Source organism: Psammomys obesus, unplaced genomic scaffold (genome assembly GCF_907164565.1).
Source record: "Psammomys obesus unplaced genomic scaffold, mPsaObe1.curated_primary_1811, whole genome shotgun sequence".
Taxonomy (NCBI): domain Eukaryota; kingdom Metazoa; phylum Chordata; class Mammalia; order Rodentia; family Muridae; genus Psammomys; species Psammomys obesus.
In genome coordinates this window covers 12,393,023-12,412,824 of record NW_026596091.1, presented here as the reverse complement: position 1 = coordinate 12,412,824, position 19,802 = coordinate 12,393,023, and the positions used below count along the sequence as shown (strand labels likewise).

General features: G+C 40.9%; 1 protein-coding gene across 4 annotated transcripts in view; it reads left to right on the top strand.

Moving 5' to 3' along the window:
- Nucleotides 1-770: 770 nt before the first annotated feature.
- Nucleotides 771-19,802, top strand: part of Mrpl42 (mitochondrial ribosomal protein L42) — a 20,581-nt gene continuing 1,549 nt past the window's right edge. The window contains exons 1-5 of one of the 4 annotated variants that reach the window (XM_055628003.1): nt 771-833; nt 2,588-2,727; nt 5,107-5,170; nt 8,757-8,841; nt 13,735-13,898. In XM_055628003.1, the coding sequence (XP_055483978.1) occupies nt 2,661-2,727; nt 5,107-5,170; nt 8,757-8,841; nt 13,735-13,898 (380 nt within the window). In that variant the 5' untranslated portion in view covers nt 771-833; nt 2,588-2,660. Of the gene's footprint in view, nt 850-2,587; nt 2,728-5,106; nt 5,171-8,756; nt 8,842-13,734; nt 13,899-19,802 lie in introns of all 4 variants that reach the window. The other 3 variants (XM_055628002.1, XM_055628004.1, XM_055628005.1) reach the window with 3 other exon arrangements.

Below are 19,802 nucleotides of genomic sequence, written 5' to 3'. Positions count from 1 at the left end.
TTGAATTCACAGAGCTCCACCTGCCTCTGCCTCCTGAGTGCTGGAATTAAAGTCATACGCCACGCTCGGCTCTCCCATAGCTTATTCATTACGTTTCTGTGCTGCTGAAGCTCAAGCCCAGGGCCTCAGGGTTAGAGTTAGGATTACGGTTGGCATGTTCTGTCACTAAGCTACATACCCAGTCCTCATTCCCATGACTTTGTATTCCTATCTAGCGCAACCTCTACTCTCTACAAATCTCTCTTCACTTTATACCACATTTGGGTATCTCAGATCAATCCCCAAGTCAACAACTCCCAAATGGAATTCATTCCCACCCTTATCAGACAACTTCCAAGTGGCTCCATTAATCTTTCCTCTTCTGTATTTTGACTAGCCTGCAACTGAGTTAAAGCCACACCCGGAATGTCTCCCTCTCCATCGGTTTAGAGAGCTTCTCTAGGTCTTAATTTCAAATATCTAAATCCTGGGCCCCACATTTGAATTCTCAGGCATATTGTCTTCTCTGAGAAAACTTAATTCATCCATTATGGACTAGTCCAGCGTCTCTCTGAATATTAATATAAAATTGTTTTCGCTGTTGTTATTTTAAATAATGCCGGCTACTAAAATCGGGAGGATAGAGATTTTGTTGTCTGAGCAACTTTGACAACCCTGAGTCCAAGCGACCACAACAAATATTGGGTGGTCATGGCTGCTCGCCCCGCCTTTTTTTCTGCAACCGGGGCTACCTTTCCAGTAGAGACTACGACTCCCAGAGTGCTTCGCGGGCCTGTAGCGCGCGCTGGGACGCGTCTTTAGGACCCGGATTGAGGCAAGATGGCGGGCCGGTGGTGAGTAGTTGTGGAGGTAACCTGTGCTCTCTTCTCCTCTGGGACAGGTCTGGAAGGCTTGTCCGTAGGCGTTGAGGACTTTTCTTTTTATGGTCGGCCGCTGGGCGAGGCTACCGGTGTCCCCTGACTCCATCCGGCAGGAGGGCCGGCTTGTGGTTGCGCCCTCCCTGTAGCACGCTAGCCGTGTGCAGGCGGGTGTCAGTCTGCACCTCCTTGACCTTGCGGCCGCTGAGACCCCTCCTGATCCAAGTCTTTCAGTAATTCGTGTGCTCCTGTTCGTCGAACTTCAGACCCTCCGGGTCTGGAACCGAGTTCGGTGCCGCTGGGCTCACCCTCGAAAGTGTCTGGAGCAATAGTTTGACCCTCATCTGGGTACGCTAGCTAGCATCGAGCAGAGGAAGCAATGTTCCCCACAAATGCTTTGATTTGGGGCTTGTAATCAGCACGCCACCACTTAAACAGTGGACTACTAAAACAATAAATCATTTGACTTCTCTCTGCCTTTGTTCCTAATCAAATGTCCGAAAGAGCACAGAATGTAAGGAAAGTGGGTTGCAAGCCATAAATAAATAGCACGCTGAATGAACTCAGGATTAGCAAGTCGCAGCATTCTGATAGTGTCCGGCTTCAGTGTGCAAATAAAGAGAGCCCGTGTCCTATTCCCTTTCATGACTGTTTGGCTAGGGAAGGGCACAGAGAGTCATTGAGACAAATAGAAAGTAAGGGCACAGTAATTATATGCTACCATTTATCTATAGCATTTCATGAAAATTGTGGTTGCTTCCCAAAGTTTACCACTGAAGAACTGGAAGGTCATTTAGATAATGACTTGCCTCAGAGTTTTCCAGTTTGTAAGTGAACACCTCCAGACTTTTTGGAAGCCAGTCCTTTATAAATTTTCATGATTCAAAATAAATACCCTTGACATAGCTTTAAATGTTATGGGACAGTACGAGGAAATGGTGATAAAAGCGCTTTGTTTAAAACCTCTAAGGTGGTGACATTATTTGTTCCTCTTCAGTTTTTTTGTGGAGCAGAGATAGGTCTTGTTGAGCTTTTCATTTCATCAGAAGCAATATTAGTATAAGTGATAAGGTCTTATGTGCGGTTCTTGGGAGTTAGTGTGTAGACTCAGTAGTATCTGAGGAGGCATATGCACTGTGTATTATGTGTGAATGACTTCCTAAGTATTTATGTATTTATTGAGCCCTCAGCAAGTGAAAAACTGCATTGAGTGATGAGAAGGTTGCATTTAAGAAAACTCACAGTAGACATAGTTGTTGGGTTTCTCATATTCTGATGTCATTGTTCTTTGTCCTGTTTTTAATTGTGTGGAACTGCAAAGTTGTCATTCTCCTCCCCTCTTCACTCCCCGACAGGGTTCCTCTGTGTAGCCTTGGCTGTCCTGGACTTGCTTTGTAGACCAGGTTGACTCACATTGATCCACCTGCCTCTGTCTGAGTGCTGGAATTACAGGTGTGCAATAGAGTTTAAAAGCCTTGTTTTCAAATCAATAGGAGTGGTTAATGGTGCATGTCTTTTGGTGTTGGTTTTGGTTTTCAGACAGGGTTTCTCTGTGTATCCTTGGCTGTCCTGGACTTGCTTTGTAGACCAGGCTGGCTTACAACTTAGAGATCTTCCTGTCTCTGCCTCCCTGAGTGCTAGGATTATAAGGGTGCACCATGGCGCCCAGCTCTATTTTATTGTAGTGTTTAAATTTACTTTTGTAGCTGATTTTTCTTTTATCTCTCAAGCAGGAATAAAAATCTGTGTGCCTAGAGACAGATTTTAGAAGCACTTTCTCTTCACAATATCGTTTTAAAGATCATGGCGGCGGCAGTAAAATGGGTCATAACAAACAGAAGTGTCTGGAAGCATTTATTTCCAATCCAAAGTAAGTGAGGCAAAGTTTTATGCTTTTTCAAATATAGAATATGTAAAGCGTTTTGTTATTTTATGTGCCTACTATTTGCAGTCATAAAGAGAGGACAAAATTCAAATGTTAGTCAAAAAGGGAATGAATAAATTATGCTACATCTTAACTATGATTATCATGCAGCTGTTATCAACATGGAAAGATCACCAGATAGAGAAAGAAAAAAACCTGCTTTATCAGAGAAGGATCCTGTTGTGGGCTTTAAAGATGACGTGTGTGTGTGTGTGTGTGTGTATGTGTGTGTGTGTGTGTGTTTGTCTGCCTGTGTGTACACGCGTGTGTACATGCAAAAATGCTGAGTAAAAGATCTGAGCTAATCATTGGCTATCACTAAAACACAAGTAGGATTTAGGTGAACTGACAGAGGGTAACTTCCCCTTCATAGGGATCATTTATACTTAGTACATTTTATACCTGTTAAATTTTTTTTTTCTTTTTTTTTTTAGTAGCTCTCAAAAATTGGAAATAAAAAGCAAATCCATAGTTCCATCTTCCAGGACTAATCATTGTTAATATTTTGGAAGGTTTTTTTCTTATGGATATAGCTATTAAACACATAAATTACTTCCTTTCTAAGGGTCGTTTTTCTCGAAAGTCTATTAATACTTGCTTGATAGTCTGTTGATTCACAAATAAATAGACGTAAAAATCCTGTTTCTCAGAGCTAACTAGCTGATTTCACACCCTGCCTCACCAAAGCAATAAATGGGTAACTTGGGGTCATTCGAGGCAAGCCAATCCCATTTTTATTATTTATTAGTTAATTATTTATTATTTATGATGTATAGTGTTCTGCCTGCATGTACACCTGCACGCCAGAAGAGGACACCAGATCTCACTATAGATGGTTGTGAGCCACTGTGTGGGTGCTGGGAATTGAACTCAGGACCTGTAAGAGCAGCCGGTGCTCTTAACCTCCGAGCCATCTGTCCAGTCCCCCAAATCCCATTTTTAAAGAAAGCCTTTTCTGTTGTATGTCTTCACTCATACCCTCTCTGTCATCCTTTTTTTACCCTTAATTAAGTTCTGGGATCAAATGACATAAACTTTAAAAATACATAAAAATCCATACCCAATGTCAACTCATATAAAAGCTTTGAATTTTTTCTCACAAAGGAAGGCTTTTTCTTGATGCTGTTTGTACTTTCTTTTTAGATTGTGGATTTTTCTTTGCCACCAATGTTAATATCCTTCTCCTCATAGAACTTCAAAAATAACAATAGTCTACCTTCAGACATAGAAACTGTAGCCAAGGTACTCTTGTCAAGTCAGTCGCTGGATCTTAGGATGACTAAATAAGGAACAATTTGATGGCCCCGGACACCCATATCAGTTAATCAAACATTTCTATATCTCCCTTTGTGTATAAGAGGGACTGAGGTTACCATTGCTGTACTAGGGCCACGGTACAACTGTAGTGGGGAATGTAATAGGAAAAATATCATTTCAGTAAAGGGGAGCAAATAAGTAATCTCCACATTAACTCTTGGGAAGACTAAAGGCTGTGTTAGGCCTGATGTCTCACCAGCCTGGGATGGGCTTCTCTTAGGACACAGGAAGTGAGGTTGCAGGAGTCTTTCTCAACTTCCCACCAAGCTTGATGACCTGAGGACCATCTCTGGGGCCCACATATAGAAGGAGAGAAGCAATTCCACAGACAAACGTGTAATTTTAAAAATTCTGCAAGGGTTTACCTCCTCTTCATTTTAAGGCTCTGAACATTATTTCATTTATCGCATCCTATTTAAAACAACAACAGGCAGGCTCGATGGTGGTGCCAATCTGGAATCCCAGCACTCAGCAATGAATCTCTGTGAGTTTGAGGCTAGGCTGGTCTACAAAGCAAGTCTAGGATAGCCAAGGCTACACAGAGAAAAGGATTTCTCTGTCTTGAAAAACAAAACAAAAAGCAAACCAAAATCAACCTTTTTTTTTTTTCCCTCCCCTAAGACAGGGTTTCTCTGTGTAGCCTTGGCTGGCCTGGACTTGACTTGACCCCTTGTCAAGTCAGTCACATAATTCTTGTAACTTAGTCACCGCATTCCTCCTCCTTTCTTTTGCTGGTTCTTGTCCTCTCCCTAGTCTCCCTTTTGCTCCTGTGTCACATATTTGTACATATATTTAAATCTAGATTTCCATATGAGAGAAAACATGGAGTGTTCCTTTCTTCATTATGCTCCCTGCTTCCCCCCTCCCTTCTCTTTAAACTTCCTTCCCTTGTGCCGCTTCTCTGTAAAACAGCAACAAAAAATGAGCAAAAGGAACACATTGGTTGATGTCTACATTTCCCTTTATGGTCAGGGGAACTAAACTCTTTTACTCTGTGGGTTTTTGCAGGTGGAGCTTTATCTATTGCTTGTCATAAATCTACGTATTCTTCTCTTCCAGATGACTACAATTGGTATGTATAAAAATTCAGTTGAAAATAGCAGTCATAGCTGTATCTGAAATGATTTTATGCTTGCTTTTCTGATTATTCTGTCTTTAATTTTGTTTTTAAAATTGTGTTTTATTTATATGGTCTCTGGATTTACACGTTTTTCATTAAAACGATTACCATTGTGTTCCAGTGAATATTCACATCTTTTATAACAGGCTTGCTCTTTTTCTGAAGCAGGCTTTAAACTTTTTCGAAGGTTAATTTGCTTTTATAGTTTTATGTTAAGTTTTCTATCTATTTTTCTGTCTTTTGTTTGACACTGGATAATTCCAAATTACACTGTTGAATTCAGCATCATTTGTTTGGTATTTATTTTTAGTCACTATTCTAAGAACTAGGAATAGCATATAATTTGTTCCTTTTTATTTTTATTTTTTGCAGCAGAGCTGATTTGCAGAAAAGACAATATGTTTTCTTAAGTCATGTGAGTTTTATTGCAAATTTTAGTAAATAAAAAAATTAACAAAAACGGCCCAGCTAGACTCAAATTCACTATATAGCTGACTCCCATTTCTCCTCCCAGTGCTTATATAAGCCTCTATGTCCAGAATTGTTCATATATTTTTTAAAAATTTATTATGTGGGGCTTATTATTGCCAGCATGTATGTATGTACACCACGTGTGTTCCTGTTCTCTGGGGAGGTCAGAAGAGGGGGTCAGATGTCCTGGAGCAGGAATTAGGCTATTCCTTGTGAATAGCCATGTGGGTGCTGGGAACTGAGCCAGGGTCCTTTACAAGAGCAACAAGCCATCTTTCCAGCCCATACTTTCTTTTTGACACTACTTTTAATTGTACATTTAATGACTACTAAGTTAAATAGCTAGTGATGAAATTAAACTAGGTTATATTTTCTTCAGTCTGAACAGATTGAGTGATGTCAGTGTTTTATATTACGTAAACCTTCCTAAAGCCAGCTGTGGTGGTTATCCTAGCACTTGGAAAGCTAAGGCAAGAGGATCTTGAGTTCAAAGCCAACCTGAACTGTCTAGTGAGTTCAAGGCCATCTGAGCTACTAGTGAGACCTTGTCTCAAGAAAGGGTGGTGGTGGTAGAGAGATGGATCAGTGGTTAAAAGTGTGTGCTGCTCTTTCAAGCATGTGGGTTTGGTTCCCAGCACCCACATGATGATTTATAACTCATGTATAGCTCCAGTTCCAAGGATCTGATAACCTCTTCTGACCTCTGAGGGCCCTGGGAACACACCTGAGACACGTATATACATGCAGGCAAAACATACGCATAAAATAATAATAAATAAATCTTTTTTTAAAAGTTTAAAAGCTCATTTGGACATGGTGGTACACGTATTTAATCCCAGCCCTGGAGAGGCAGATGCAAGTGAGGCTTTGTGAGGCCAGGCCAACCGGAGGGACAGACTGAAATGTCTTTGTGCCAAAAACAAACAAGCAAACAAGTAAATATAATTTGTTGGTAGAAATGTTATTGGAGTTATGTTTAGAATTTTGTGGTAAAATCAGAGTGAAACAATGCAGATGAAATACAATTTACAGCCACTACTGTTTATTTCTTATGGTAGTTAAGCTGACATATTCTGCTATGGTCCTAGTTGTCACTTATGCTATAGGTACTAGATTTTCCAGTCAAGCAACACACATGTTCCCTTTAGCAATTTGTGATTAATTAATTTTCCATTAAATTTAACTATTTTGCTATTGCAGCACACATGTATATTCAACATAGTTTCTTAGCCTGAAATTAGCAACCTTAGATAAATACATTTTTAAAATAATTTTATTTATTTGTTTTATTTTATATACATTAATGTTTTGCCTGCCAATGTCTGTGTGAAGGTGTTAGATTTTGAAGTTACAGACGGTTGTGAGCCACCATGTTGGGGCTGGGAACTGAACCCGGGTCCTCTGGAAGAGCAGTCAGTGCTCTGCTGAGCCATCTTTCCAGCAATAAATACATTTTTATTACATTTATGTATTTGTGTGTGCATGTAGAGGTTAGAGGAATCTCGTTTTACCACATGGTCCTGGGGATCCATAACTCCAGTTATTACTTTTACCCACTTAGCTATCTCGCCATCTCCAACCAATTTTTAAACTTTTAGTGCTATAGCGTATGACTCTCTTTTTACCTTAAATATTGAATTGCTCAGAACCTATTTCAGATTAGACCCAGTTATATTCAGCTATAAGAATTCAGTGGTCAGTTGCTGGCCAGTGGTGGCCCATGCCTTTTAATTCCAGCTTTGGGGGCCCATCATCAGTTAACATTTCAGTTAGGTTAAAAAGTTCCATAATGGCTGGTTATGCAGGCTGGTAGGATTTGCTGAAGGAGTCAGAGGCAGGAGCTTTTGGAGTTTAGGCAAGCCTGGGATACACATTAAAAAAAAAGTTCCATAATGCTTTTCTGTATTTTTCCTTTGTTTTCTTCTTTGTCTAGAATAGTCTGTCTTAAACTTAAAGTATCTTCTTTTCCCCTACCAAGGTTTTTTCTGTGAAGCCCTGGCTGGCCTGGAACTTATTGTGTAGACCAGGATGGCCTCAAACTCAGATCTGCCTGCCTCTGTCTCCTAAGTGCTAGGATTAAAAGGTGTGTCACCAGGCTGGAGAAATGGCTCAGCGGTTAAGAGACCTCTCTGCTCTTCCAGAGATCCTGAGTTCAATTCCCAGCACCCACATGGTGGTTTACAACCATTTATACTGAGATCTGTTGACCTCTTTTGGAATGCAGGTGTACATGAAGATAGAACACTCAAACATAAAAAAATAAATAAATATTAAAACAATAAAAATAAAAGGTGTGTTACCACTGGCTTAAAGTAGCATTTTGAAACCCAGGCTTTGGGGCTAATATGTTCTTGAAGTCTTAGAAAGCTTCACTAAAATACTCCAGCCTGTAGAATATCAACCCTCTGTTTTAATATGGAGCTTTCAACTTAGGTTGACTTGTGTGGCAAATGCATAGCTATCATCCATGGCTTTATAAAAGTCATCCCAGAAGCACTTGGTTTGTCCCCTGATGTCATATGTAGCAGTAGCCATGTCCTTGGGCTGCATTTGCTCCAGTGGCTCACTTGACTTGAGGCACCTGAGCACACTGGGCATGTGAGTGTGGTCTATACTGCCAGGGTTTCATGGCTTTATTGCCCTCACCTGTCTCTAGCACTCCGAGGCCTAGCTTTCAGCCTTGGGTTGATTTCTAATTAGCTTTCTCATTAAGAGCAATTAATTATTCTAGCTGAGCATATCTGTAACAGGAGGCAGAGTCATGAGTATCAAGAGTGTAAGGTCATCCTTGGCTACATAGTAACTTCAGAACCATCCTGGAACACTAGAGCCCCTATGTCAAAACAAAAGTCATTCTGCCAGATATGATGGTATATGCCTGTTTATGCAGTCACCGAGGAGCAGGAAGATTGCCCTGTGTTTGAGGCCGCCGTGGGCTACATAGAAGTTTAATGACTAGATGGAGTGCAGAGTGAGATCTTGTCTCAAAAAAAGCTAAAACCCAAGCCTAAAAGTAATCATGCTGCCTTGAGTACAGTCTAACTGTTTTTAAAACATTTCTTTCCAGCAAGGTAGAGCTGGCTTTGACATCCGACGGCAGGACAATAGTGTGCTACCACCCTTCTGTGGACATCCCCTACGAACACACCAAAGTATGTGCCGGGAAGCGTGTCTCACAGCCTTCATTGTTTTGGGTCTTTTAGCTTTTCTAGTTTACCATCTTGACTTTTCCTCTTAGTTTTTAATCGTCTTTCCTTAAAAGCTTCTTAGTATGCAAGGGAACTTCTGAAGGGCAATTAAGACGTCAGTTTTCCAACCTAAGATATTTGATAAACACTAGACCTGGTGGCAGAGACCTGTAACCCTGACCACTTGGCCTGAAGCAGGAGGACATCAGATTCATGTTAGTGAGATGTTGCATAAAATTTAAGATTTTATACAAGGAACGTAGGAGATTGGATGAACACTGTAGTGTTTGTGAGGTTTTGGGTCAAATCTCTAGCATCTCTCTCTCTCTCTCTTACACACACACACACACAAGATAAAACTGCAAAATAGATTATATATCCCATACTACCATATATAACAAAAGGCTTGTATTTTAGAGTACTGTTTTGTAGCTTTTGTGCTGCTGATTCTGATAATCTTTTGAAGTTTTAAGATTCCTTTCATTTGTGTATGTGCATGTACATGCCATGGTAGTTGTGTGGAAGCTACCATGTGGGTCCCAGGAACTGAACTCAAGTCGTCAGGCCTGGGACAAGTGTGCTTTCTGTTGGACCATTTCCATTTCAAAGACCCAAATAATCTTTTTAGTGTTTGGTGAATTTAACAATTTTTTAAAGTTTGTTTTTATCTCGTGTGTGAGTGAATGCCAAGTGTTTATGGGTTGGCTCCCTTAGAGGTGGAGTTACGGTGTCTGTAAGCCCCCTGGCATGGGTGCTGGGCACTGAAGAGTCCTTGGAAGTGCAGTGTGCATTCTCGGCCATTGAACCATCTCTAGCCCCAGCCATTTTTTCAATATGCCAAAATGGAGTTTTTGTTTTTCTAGTGTTTTTTTTTTTTTTTTTTTTAATTTTTATATATATAAATATTTTGCCTACATGTATGTCTGCCCCAAGTGCAGGCCTGGTGCCTGCAGAAGTCAAAAGATGGCATTGGATCCACTGGAACTGGGGTTAGAGATGGTTGTGACCCACCATGTGGGTGCTGGGAACTGGACCTGGGTCCTCTGAAAGGACAGCCAGTGCTGAGGTATCTTTCTAGCCCCAGTGGGTAAATGTTTTAAGTTACTTAGTTTAATTTTTTTCTTATATCTTCATTTGTTTTCCTATCTTTAGGCACAAGATAAAAATGTTTTTTTAATATAATTTATTTTAATTTTACTTAGGTCTTTGTTATTTTTTTGTTCAGAGTATTTTATTTTTTTGTTTTGTCGTGTTTGTGTGTTTGAAACAGTCTTACTCTGGAACTCGGGCTAGCCCAGAACTGTCCCGTACAGACCATGCCTGACTGGCTATCTACTACCTTTTTTACTTTATTTTATTTTATTTTTTAATTTTTGAGACAGGGTTTCTTTGTGTAGCCTTGGCTGTCCTGGACTCGCTTTGTAGACCAAGTTGACCTCTGCCTCCCTGGGTGTTGGGAATACAGGCATGCACCACCTTGCCTGAGATCCTCTTGCCTCTGCCTCCCAAGTGCTGGGATTAAAAATGTGCACTAGGGGGTTGGAGAGATGGCTCAGAGGTTAAGAACACTGGCTGTTCTTCTAAAGCTCCTGAGTTCAATTCCCAGCAACCACATAGTGGCTCATAACCATCTGTAGTGAGATCTGATGCACAGTACACATGCAGGCAGAATGCTGTATAAATAGTAAATAAATAAATCTTTTAAAAAAAAAAGTGCACTAGCATGCCTGGCAAATATTTCAAACTACAATGAGAATTTGGAATATTTTAGAATTAAGACTGCTAGGGATAGGGCTGGAGAGATGGCTCAGCACTGTCTGCTCTTCCAGAGGTTCTGAGTTCAATTCCCAGCAACCATGTGGTGGCTCATAGCCACCTACACTGGGGTCTAATACCGTCTTCTGGCATGCAGGTGTACATGCAGAACACTCATACATACAATAAATAATAAATAAAATCTTTTTAAAAAAAAAGACTGCTAGGGAATAAGAGATAGCATTTGTTAACACTTGACATTAACATTTTTATTAATTTTTTTATTGCACCTGTGTGTATGGACATATGCTTGTCATGGTGTGGTGGTTTGAGTGAGAATGGTCTCCGTAAGCTCTTACATTTGAAAGCTTGGCCACAAGGAAGTGGCACTACTTGAGAAGGATTAGGAGGTGTGGCCTTGTTGGAGGACGTGTGTGTCATGGGGTGGGTTTCTAAAGTCCCACTCCTTCTGCTGCCTGCAAATCCGGATGTAGAAATCTCAGCTTCGCCAGCCACTGCCTGTGTGCTGCCATGCTTCCCTCCACGATGGCAATGACTAAGCCTCTGAAGCTGTAAGCCAGCCCCAACTAAGTGCCTTCCTTTGTAAGCGTCTCCTCTTGTCATGCTGTCTCTTCACAGCAGAACGCTGACTAAGACACATTGGCGTGAGTGTGGAGGCCAGAGGATAACTTTGTAGACTCAGTTCTGTCGTCTTTATGTGGGTTCAGGGACCACACTCAGCTTGCTGGGCTTTCTCAGGAAGCACCTTTATCTACTGAGGCATCTTGCTAGCTCCAAACACTTTCTTTATAATATTTTAAAAAATGAAGAAGTCTAGCCAGGCTATGGTGGTGCATGCCTTTAATCCCAGCACTCAGGAGGCAGAGGCAGGTGGAACTGTATGAGTTCAAGCCATCCTGGTCTACAGAGTGAGTTCCAGGGTAGCCAGGGTTATACAGAGAATCCTTGTGTTGAAAAAAAAAAAAAAAGAAAGAAAGAAAAAAAAGGTTGGTAAGTTTTTTGGGGCAAAGTCTCACTGTAGCCCAGGCTAGCTCTCTTTATGTTATCCAGGCTATCTAGAACTCCTGTAATTCAGAGTATTCTCATAATGACAGTCCTCTGTCTCAGCCTCCTCAGTGTTGAAATGGCAGGTGAGTGCTGACATTCCTGCCTTACAACATTTGGCCTTTAGTAACAAATATCAAAACCTAAAAGAGAAAAGTCTTCCGTGAAGGCTGTGTCAGCTAAGTAGCAGCAGGGGTGGAGATCAGGGTATTTACGAGCAGCGCACTGAGGAAATGGATGCTGTAGTGATAGTAAGCTGCCGCTGTACTCCGTCGGCTGGGACCCGGGCATTTCTGGAGGCGCCCGGAGAGGGTTACAGAAGTCGAGCCACCAGTTCCTCCTCACAGGAGGCTGACCAGGCAGTTGCTGGGCAGAGTGTAATTTTACCATGTGCTTGCAGTGGCCTGTGTGCAAGGTTATGGTTTTGAGTGAGTCCCTGTTAGTTCTTACTATCAGATATATGTGTGTGAGAGCTCTGTCAGAATCCCCCAGCTCTCCATATATTTAGTTGAGGCTTGGCACTTTGGTTGCGGCTCTGTTTTGATTCTGACAGCTTTTACAGCTCTCATGCTGTGCTCACTAGTGCCTTTCAAGGGATAGTCATTCACAGTGACTAATATTTTGCTTTCTAGAAAAGAGACTGTCTTTTAAGATTGCTTTAACTGTCTAAGGAGTGCTTCTTTAAAATATGCTTGTAGCACTTGTGTCCTGTGTGAGGCCTTAAGGGAAATGTCAATAAGTACCATTTATTGAAATCTTTAAGAGTTTGAGGACGGCGGGAATACTATACATTACCATTCGCTTGATCTGCAATTTTACATATGTGAGTCTGCAAGTTTACCTGCATGCCAGAAGAGGGCATCATATCTAATATAGGTGGTTGGGAGCCACCATGTGGTTGCTGAAAATCAAACTCAGACCTCTAGAAAAGCAGACAGTGCTCTTAGCCACTGAGCCATCTCTCCAGCCCCCAGAGCACTATTCTTAACTTCTTCATTATTCTTTCTCTCTAGCTCTCCCATGCTAGTGGTTATTTCATACCACTAATAAGTACATGGTTTCCTACTAACCTTGCTGTTTGTGTTTCTTTGTTTGTTTTTGACACAGGGTCTGGCCTGGAGCTTACTATCAACACCAGGCTGGCCTCAGACTTGTAGAGATCTTCCAGCCTCTGCCCCCTGGGTGCTGGGATTGCAGACACACACCATTCCTATGCCCAGTTTAGGAATGTTGCTTTTCAGTAAGAGGTTGTCTGAGTTCTGTTCTACTATTGTGAAGAGATGCCATGACCAAGGCAACTTATAAAAGAAATCACTTAATTGGGGGCTTGCTTACAGTTTCATAGGGTTGGTCTGTGATCATCATGGCAGGGGGCATGATGGCAGGTAGGCAGGCATGATGCTGGAGCAGAAGCTAAGAACTTACACGTAATCTACAAACAGAGAGGGAAAACTGGGCCAGGCATGGGCTTTTGAAACCTCAAGCCCACCCCCAGTGACATGCCTCATCTAGCAAAGGCCAAAACTGCTCCTTCCTCGTCCACCAACTGGGAACTATGGACCTTAGTATATATTTTGGGGAAATAAAAAAAAAAAGATAACAAGTATCTTATTATTGAGGAAAAATAATTAGCAAGAACTTTTGTTTTTGTTTTTTTGGTTAATTATTTGTTTGTTTTGTTTTTTGAGACAGGGTTTCTCTGTGTAGTCTTGGCTATCTGTCCTAGACTCAATCGGTAGACCAGGCTGGCCTCTAACTCACAGAGATCCGCCTGCCTCTGCCTGGCTCTGCCTCCCCTACTGCTAGGATTACAGGTGGCTTTAAGAATTTTTATTACTGGAAAAGAAACCCCAAATCTTTTGTGAGCGGAAAAGTATTTCTAACTCTAACACAGCTAACTGAAAGTGCTCGGGTAGGTCACTTACAAGGCAGCATCAATGAATGAACCCTGAGGGTGGTTGTTTTACCATAAAGCCAGCAGTCAGTTTCCAGCTTACAGTTCTCCACTTCACTGTTTATGATTTTCTTCTTTTATAGCCTATCCCTCAACCAGATATTTTGCATAATAATGAAGAAACACATGAGCAACTGATAAAAACCAAATTAGAAGAAAAAAGCAAACAACTTAAGCAAGGAGCCATGGTAGAACAGCTCAGCAAGGTGTTCTTCACTACAAAGCATCGCTGGTACCCACGTGGACAGTAAGTGTCATCCCTTTCTTATGCTCCCACCACCCACGCTGAGGAAGCATGTGGCTTCCTTTGCACTGACAACTATACTATGTGTATTCTTCCATCTACATATGCCGGAGTTAAAATATCACCTTATTTTTATTAATGCAAGAGTTTAAAAAAAATTCTCCTTCCTGATAATAACTGATCTTATTCTCAGCACTTTAAAGGTTTATTTATTTTCTTATCTGCTGTGTGTGAGTGATTTGTTTACATGTAAATACACTCTGTGTCAGAGGCCTGAGGAATACACCAGATTCCCTGCAACTGGAGCCACCGTGTGCATACTAGAAACCAAGCCTACGTCTTCTGCAAGAGCAGCAAGGGCCCTCAGCCTTTGAGCCATCTCCCCAGACTCCCTTTATCCACTTCTAACAGATTTTTAATTATTACAAAAAGAAAAGGAGAAAAAGTCATGCAGGGTCTGATTTGGCCCTAGTTTGTTGTTTAGTTCCTTTAAAAACTTTTTGCTGTTCTGTTTACAGTGCTCACTCTGTGGGGTTTGTTTGTTTTGGTTTTTGGAATAAGGATTCTCTGTGTAGCCCTGGCTGTCCTGGAACTCACTGTGTAGACCAGGCTGGCCTTGAACTCAGAGATTTGCCTGCCTCTGCCTCCTGGATGCTGAAGTGGAAGGTGTGTGCCATCAGTGCCCAGCAAATTGTGCTGTTCTTATGCTTGTCTGACTGGGACTCTAGTTTTGTTTCTTTCTTTCTTTTTTTTTTTTTTTCTTTTTTTGTGGTTTTGAATTAATCTTTCTTTGTGCATATGTGTTTGTAGTGTGTGTGTGTTTGTGCATTTTCACGTTAGTGAGCATGCCCATGGAGGCCAGATGTCAATGCAGAGCATCTTTCTTGGTCATTTTTCACCTTGCTTACTATTTTCCATTTCCCCTGGCCTCCTGTTATTTGCTTATTTTTATAGATTTATTTATTTTTAATTTATGTGCATGAGTATTTTGCCTACCTCATGTGTGTATACTACATGTGTGCAGTGCCCCAGGAGGTGAGAGGAGGTAGGCACTGGATCCCCTGGAACTGGAAGGAGAGATGGCTTCGAGCCACTATGAGGGTGCTGGGAGTTGAACCTAGGTCCTCTATGAGAACTGCCAGTGCTCTTAACCACTGAGCCATCTCTCTAGTCCTCGCCTTATTTGTTGAGAGAGGCTCTTTCTTCTGAACTCGGATCTTACTGATTACTGAGACTGGTTGGCCAGCAAGTCCCTGGGATGCTCCTGTTTCTGCCTCTTCAGTGTCTGCTGAAGTGTCTGCTGCTTACAAGTGTCTGCTGCCATGCTAGCTGACTTTTTACATAGGTGATGGAGATTTGACTCAGGTCCTTATGCTTAGATAGAAAGTACTTTAATGGTTGAGCCAGCTCCTAGGCCCTTCTATCTGTCTGTCTGTCTATTTTCCCTCTTTTTTTTTTTTTTTTTTTTTTCAGCATGTCTGGGATTCATACTCCCAGCTCTGATTCCAGTCCTTTCTTTTTTCTTTTCTTTTCTTTTCTTCTTCTTCTTCTTCTTCTTCTTATTATTATTATTTTACACTTTATTCACTTTGTATCCCCCCATAAACCCCTCCCTCCTCCTCTCCCGATCCCACCCTCTCTCCCCCTTCTTCATGCATGCCCCTCCCCAAGTCCACTGATAGAGGAAGTCTCCTTCCTTCTGATCTTAGTCTATCTGATCACACGCGGAGTGGCTGCATTGTCATCTTCTGTGGCCTGGTAAGACTGCTCTCCCCTCAGGGGGAGGTGATCAAAGAGCAGGCCTGTTAGATTGTGTCAGAGGCAGTCCCTCTTCCCATTACTATGTAACCCACTTAGACACCAAGATGAAAAATATAAGCAAGTATTTATAAGATCATGGATGACGGGCAGCCCAGATAGGAATGGGTACAGCAGATGGTATTGGATCAGGGCTGGGAGATGGATGATGAGGTTATTGAGAGTAGAAATATCTGCACAGCCCAAGGTTATAAGGCAATTATAAAATATGACAGGTGTCTGTATTTTATTGTGATAACAGGTTAAGTAATACCGTCATAAAATAATTATAGGGCTAATAATAAATGACATATAGCCCCAACACCCATTTAATTTACAACAGCTGCCTCTGCCATCTCGCCAGCCCCATTGTCTGTCTGTCTGTCTGTCTGTCTGTCTGTCTGTCTGTCTATCTATCTATCTATCTATCTATCTATCTGTCTAGCTATCTGGGGGACTGTGTGCAGGTGTGCAGAGAGGTTATGGGACAATGTCAGCTCTTGTGTCATTATCAGAAGCTGTCTACTTTTTTTGTTTTTAAGACAGTCCACCTTTCTTTAGGTTCAATAGCCTGGAACTCACCACCTACACTAGGCTGGTCAGCAAGCCTCAGGGTCTTACCAGTCTTCACCTCCCTAGTGCTGGGATTACAAGTATTCGCATCATGGTTGGCTCTTTTTACATGGGTTCTGGGGATTCAACTCAGGCCCTTAGGCTTGCAAGGCAAATGCTTTCCTGACTGAGCTCTCTTCCCAGTTTTTTATTTTATTTTTTTGGTTTTTTTCAAGATAGAGTTTCTTTGTGTAGCCTTGGCTGTCCAGGACTCACTTTGTAGACCACACTGGCCTCCAACTCACAGAGACTGCCTGCCTCTGCCTCTGCTAGGACTACAGGTATGCACCACCGTGCCCAGCTGGGTTTTTTTTTTTCGTATTATCTAGAGACTTGAATTCAAGCCTCCTTTTCCGCTTCCTTACTGGCTTTCAGTACTTGCTTCCTTCCTTAGAATTCCAGATTGCTTTAATCTTTTGTAAACATTGTTCATAACTAAGTCGTTGAAGTTGTGAAAATTGCCTGACCATATTTCATTTGAAGGGGAAAGACTGAAGGCAAGCAGATTATTCAGGGTATTATCTAGAATCTTACGTAGTTTTAATCTTATTTGCTTATTTAATCTTATTGCTACTAATTAGCTTTTGACTGCTAATTAATGTAATCTCCTAGTATATCTTTACCCCTCAGGATTGTGAAGCACTTTGAATTGTAAGCAGATTTTAATTAGGTGGAATTGATTGTCCCAATACTTCTCCCAATAAAGAGCTCAGTAGAAGACCCCAGATACTAGTTTGCATGCATAAAGAAAACATGTAGCTTAGAATCATTGTCCTTTCAGAACATTCATTAATATTTGTTTAGTATCTGTTTGTATATCTACACATATAAATATATACAAAATTTATTAGCATTTGTGCATGATGGGTATGTGTGTGTATATACGTGTGTGTGTGTGTGTGTGTGTGTGTGTGTGTGTGTGTGTGTTTAGGTTCCAAGGATGGAATTCAAGTTGCCAGGCTTGTGTAGTAGGCTCCTTTACTCACTGATCTGTCTTGTTGACCCCTACATGACTGTTTTTTATTAATGTTTATCATCTGAAAATATTTCTGAACATTAGTTGTAGAGGAATTTTAATTTCAGAACATAGCTGTTCTGGCAAGAGATCACATCCAAAGATCTTCTAGGTCTGTGTGATCTAGCTGGAATACAAACATGCCTTTAATCTAGGACACAGGCAAACAGGTCTAAGTTCAAGGCCATCCTGGTATAGAGCAAGTTTCAGGTAAAGAAAAGCTTAGGTCCAGGCAAGTACATGCCTTTAATCCCAAACAATGAAGGTAAAGTTAGTTTGTAGAAGGAAGCACCCATGTTTGATGTCTAATTGAGTAGAAGAAATAGTGATGAATCAGAGAAAGATTTGACAAAAGAGGATACACCCAACTCTTGAAGAGAGAGGAAAGGGAAGCTACTTAAAGGGCAATGTAGAGAGAGAGAGAAAGAAGAGGCAGTTTTACTGGGACAGTAATAAAGAGATGGGTTAGAGAGAACAAGCTAGTCACCAGTGAAGACAAAACGAGCCAGAGAATGAAAAGAAGCCAGGAGATTAGAGCAGATTGCTGGAGTTAGCTGGAGGCCAAGCATAGCAATTCAGAGGCTGAGAAGAGCCTGATTGAATAAGATAGCTGGGAGAGGAGTTTGAGCCAGAACAGCTGATTTGGACCATCCAGCCCAGACCTCAGAACAAGAAAGGGTGAGCCTAGAGGTTGAAAACACTCTAGACCTAGGTTAGATTGTATGGAGGCTAGAAGCTTCTAAGACTAGGCCTAGGTTAGCAGAAGGAGGCAGTAAGCCTCTGAGACAACAATTACTTCAGGAGAATGGAAGTTCATTTTACCATCTGAACCATTTTTCCTTAAGACTCAATAATATATAGAATGATTTGTCAACATTTCAGTTTTAAGGTCTGGCAGTCAAAAGAATGAACATGCTATGATTTAAAAATGAGATATCTAATATCTTTTTCAATGTTTTTAGAGGTATACAATGTTGTTTTTAAAGGTTTGTAAGATACAAAAATAGAAATCTCCATATTCCATTCATGCTGTGCTCCCTGCAGGTAAATGTCATTCGCATCTACCCTCATGGTAGCCTGTGCTCTATCTACTCAGTTGTGTGCTGTTTGAATTCGAGTACAGCCTTCTCTTGAGAGAACAGCTTTGTGTCAGAAGTGCCTGGGCTCACTCTCACTCTGCGCTTGTCACCTCCTAGCCACTTGCTCAAGCTAGTTTGTTGACGTGTATGTCAGCCCTGACTCTAGTAATGTAGAGTCATGTGTTTACATGACCATAAATGAGTTTTGAGGTTCCTGAAGTCCTCTTTTTTGTTCTCTGCGATGATTTCTCAGCAATCTTAGATCTTTTGTATTTATGAAGTCAGCTTGCTTCTAAAAAGCTTTTTTCCTTAAAAAGCCTGCTGGAATTTTAAATAGGATAGCATTTGGTCTGCAGGCCAGTTAAGGACTTGAGTCCTTAACATAACTGGGGTTATTTATTAATATGATAACTTTTTTTCCATTTTTTTTTTTTTTTAGAAAAAAATTGGCCAGGTTGGCCTCAAACTCAGATCCACCTGCTTTTGCCTCCTGAGTGGTAGGATTTTAAAGGCATGAGCCACTACTACCTAGTTAGAAAATTTTTGTAATGGTGTTTCTTCTTTGTGGGGGAGGCTTATGTTGTAGTTTTTGTTTGTTTGTTTGTTTGTTTGTTTTAAATAATTTTGTTATTTTTTGAGATTATAATAGAATTGTACCATTCCTAACTTTACTTTCCTCCCTCCAAAGCTCTTCTTATACCCACCCTTTGTTTCTTTCAAATTCATGAGTTTTTTTTTCTTTAATTGTTGTTACATACATATGTATTTATCTAAATTGGTTATATATACTATTAATCATATATGATTATTGCACAGTTACTATTTAACCTACTATAATATGAATAAAAGACACAGACACCCCTTAGATTTTAAATATGCTTTAAACTCTGGGGCTGGTTAGATATAAACCTCCTAAGCTACTGTGTTACCTCACAGCTCCATATCCCATGCCAATTGCTCTAATAATTCCTAGCTGGGCTACTTCCTATCCAATATCTCATAAATACTTGCATGTTTCTCTTTCTCCTCTCCCGTCTCTCTCCCCCCATCTTCCCCTTCCTATGATCCCTGGGCCCACTAAGGCCCAAACCTTAGCTCCTCCTACCTCTCATCTACATTACCTGGGTGTAGGTATTTATTCAGCTAATCAGGGATAATTTGGAGGTAGAGTTACACAGTATCATTTTGGTATATGTGAGGGTTTCCTTATGCAACAGAAAGAATCTCAGGGGACAAGCAATTAATTGCCAAGCACGAGACAATGCTGTAACAGTTAAATATATTCCTAAACATAAAAATACAAACTGCTCACTCTGTATAATGTTACTTAAATGTATGTATTTTCAAGGCTGAGGTGTTTTTTTTTTTTTTTTTTTTTTTTTTTTTTTTTTTTTTTTTTTTTTT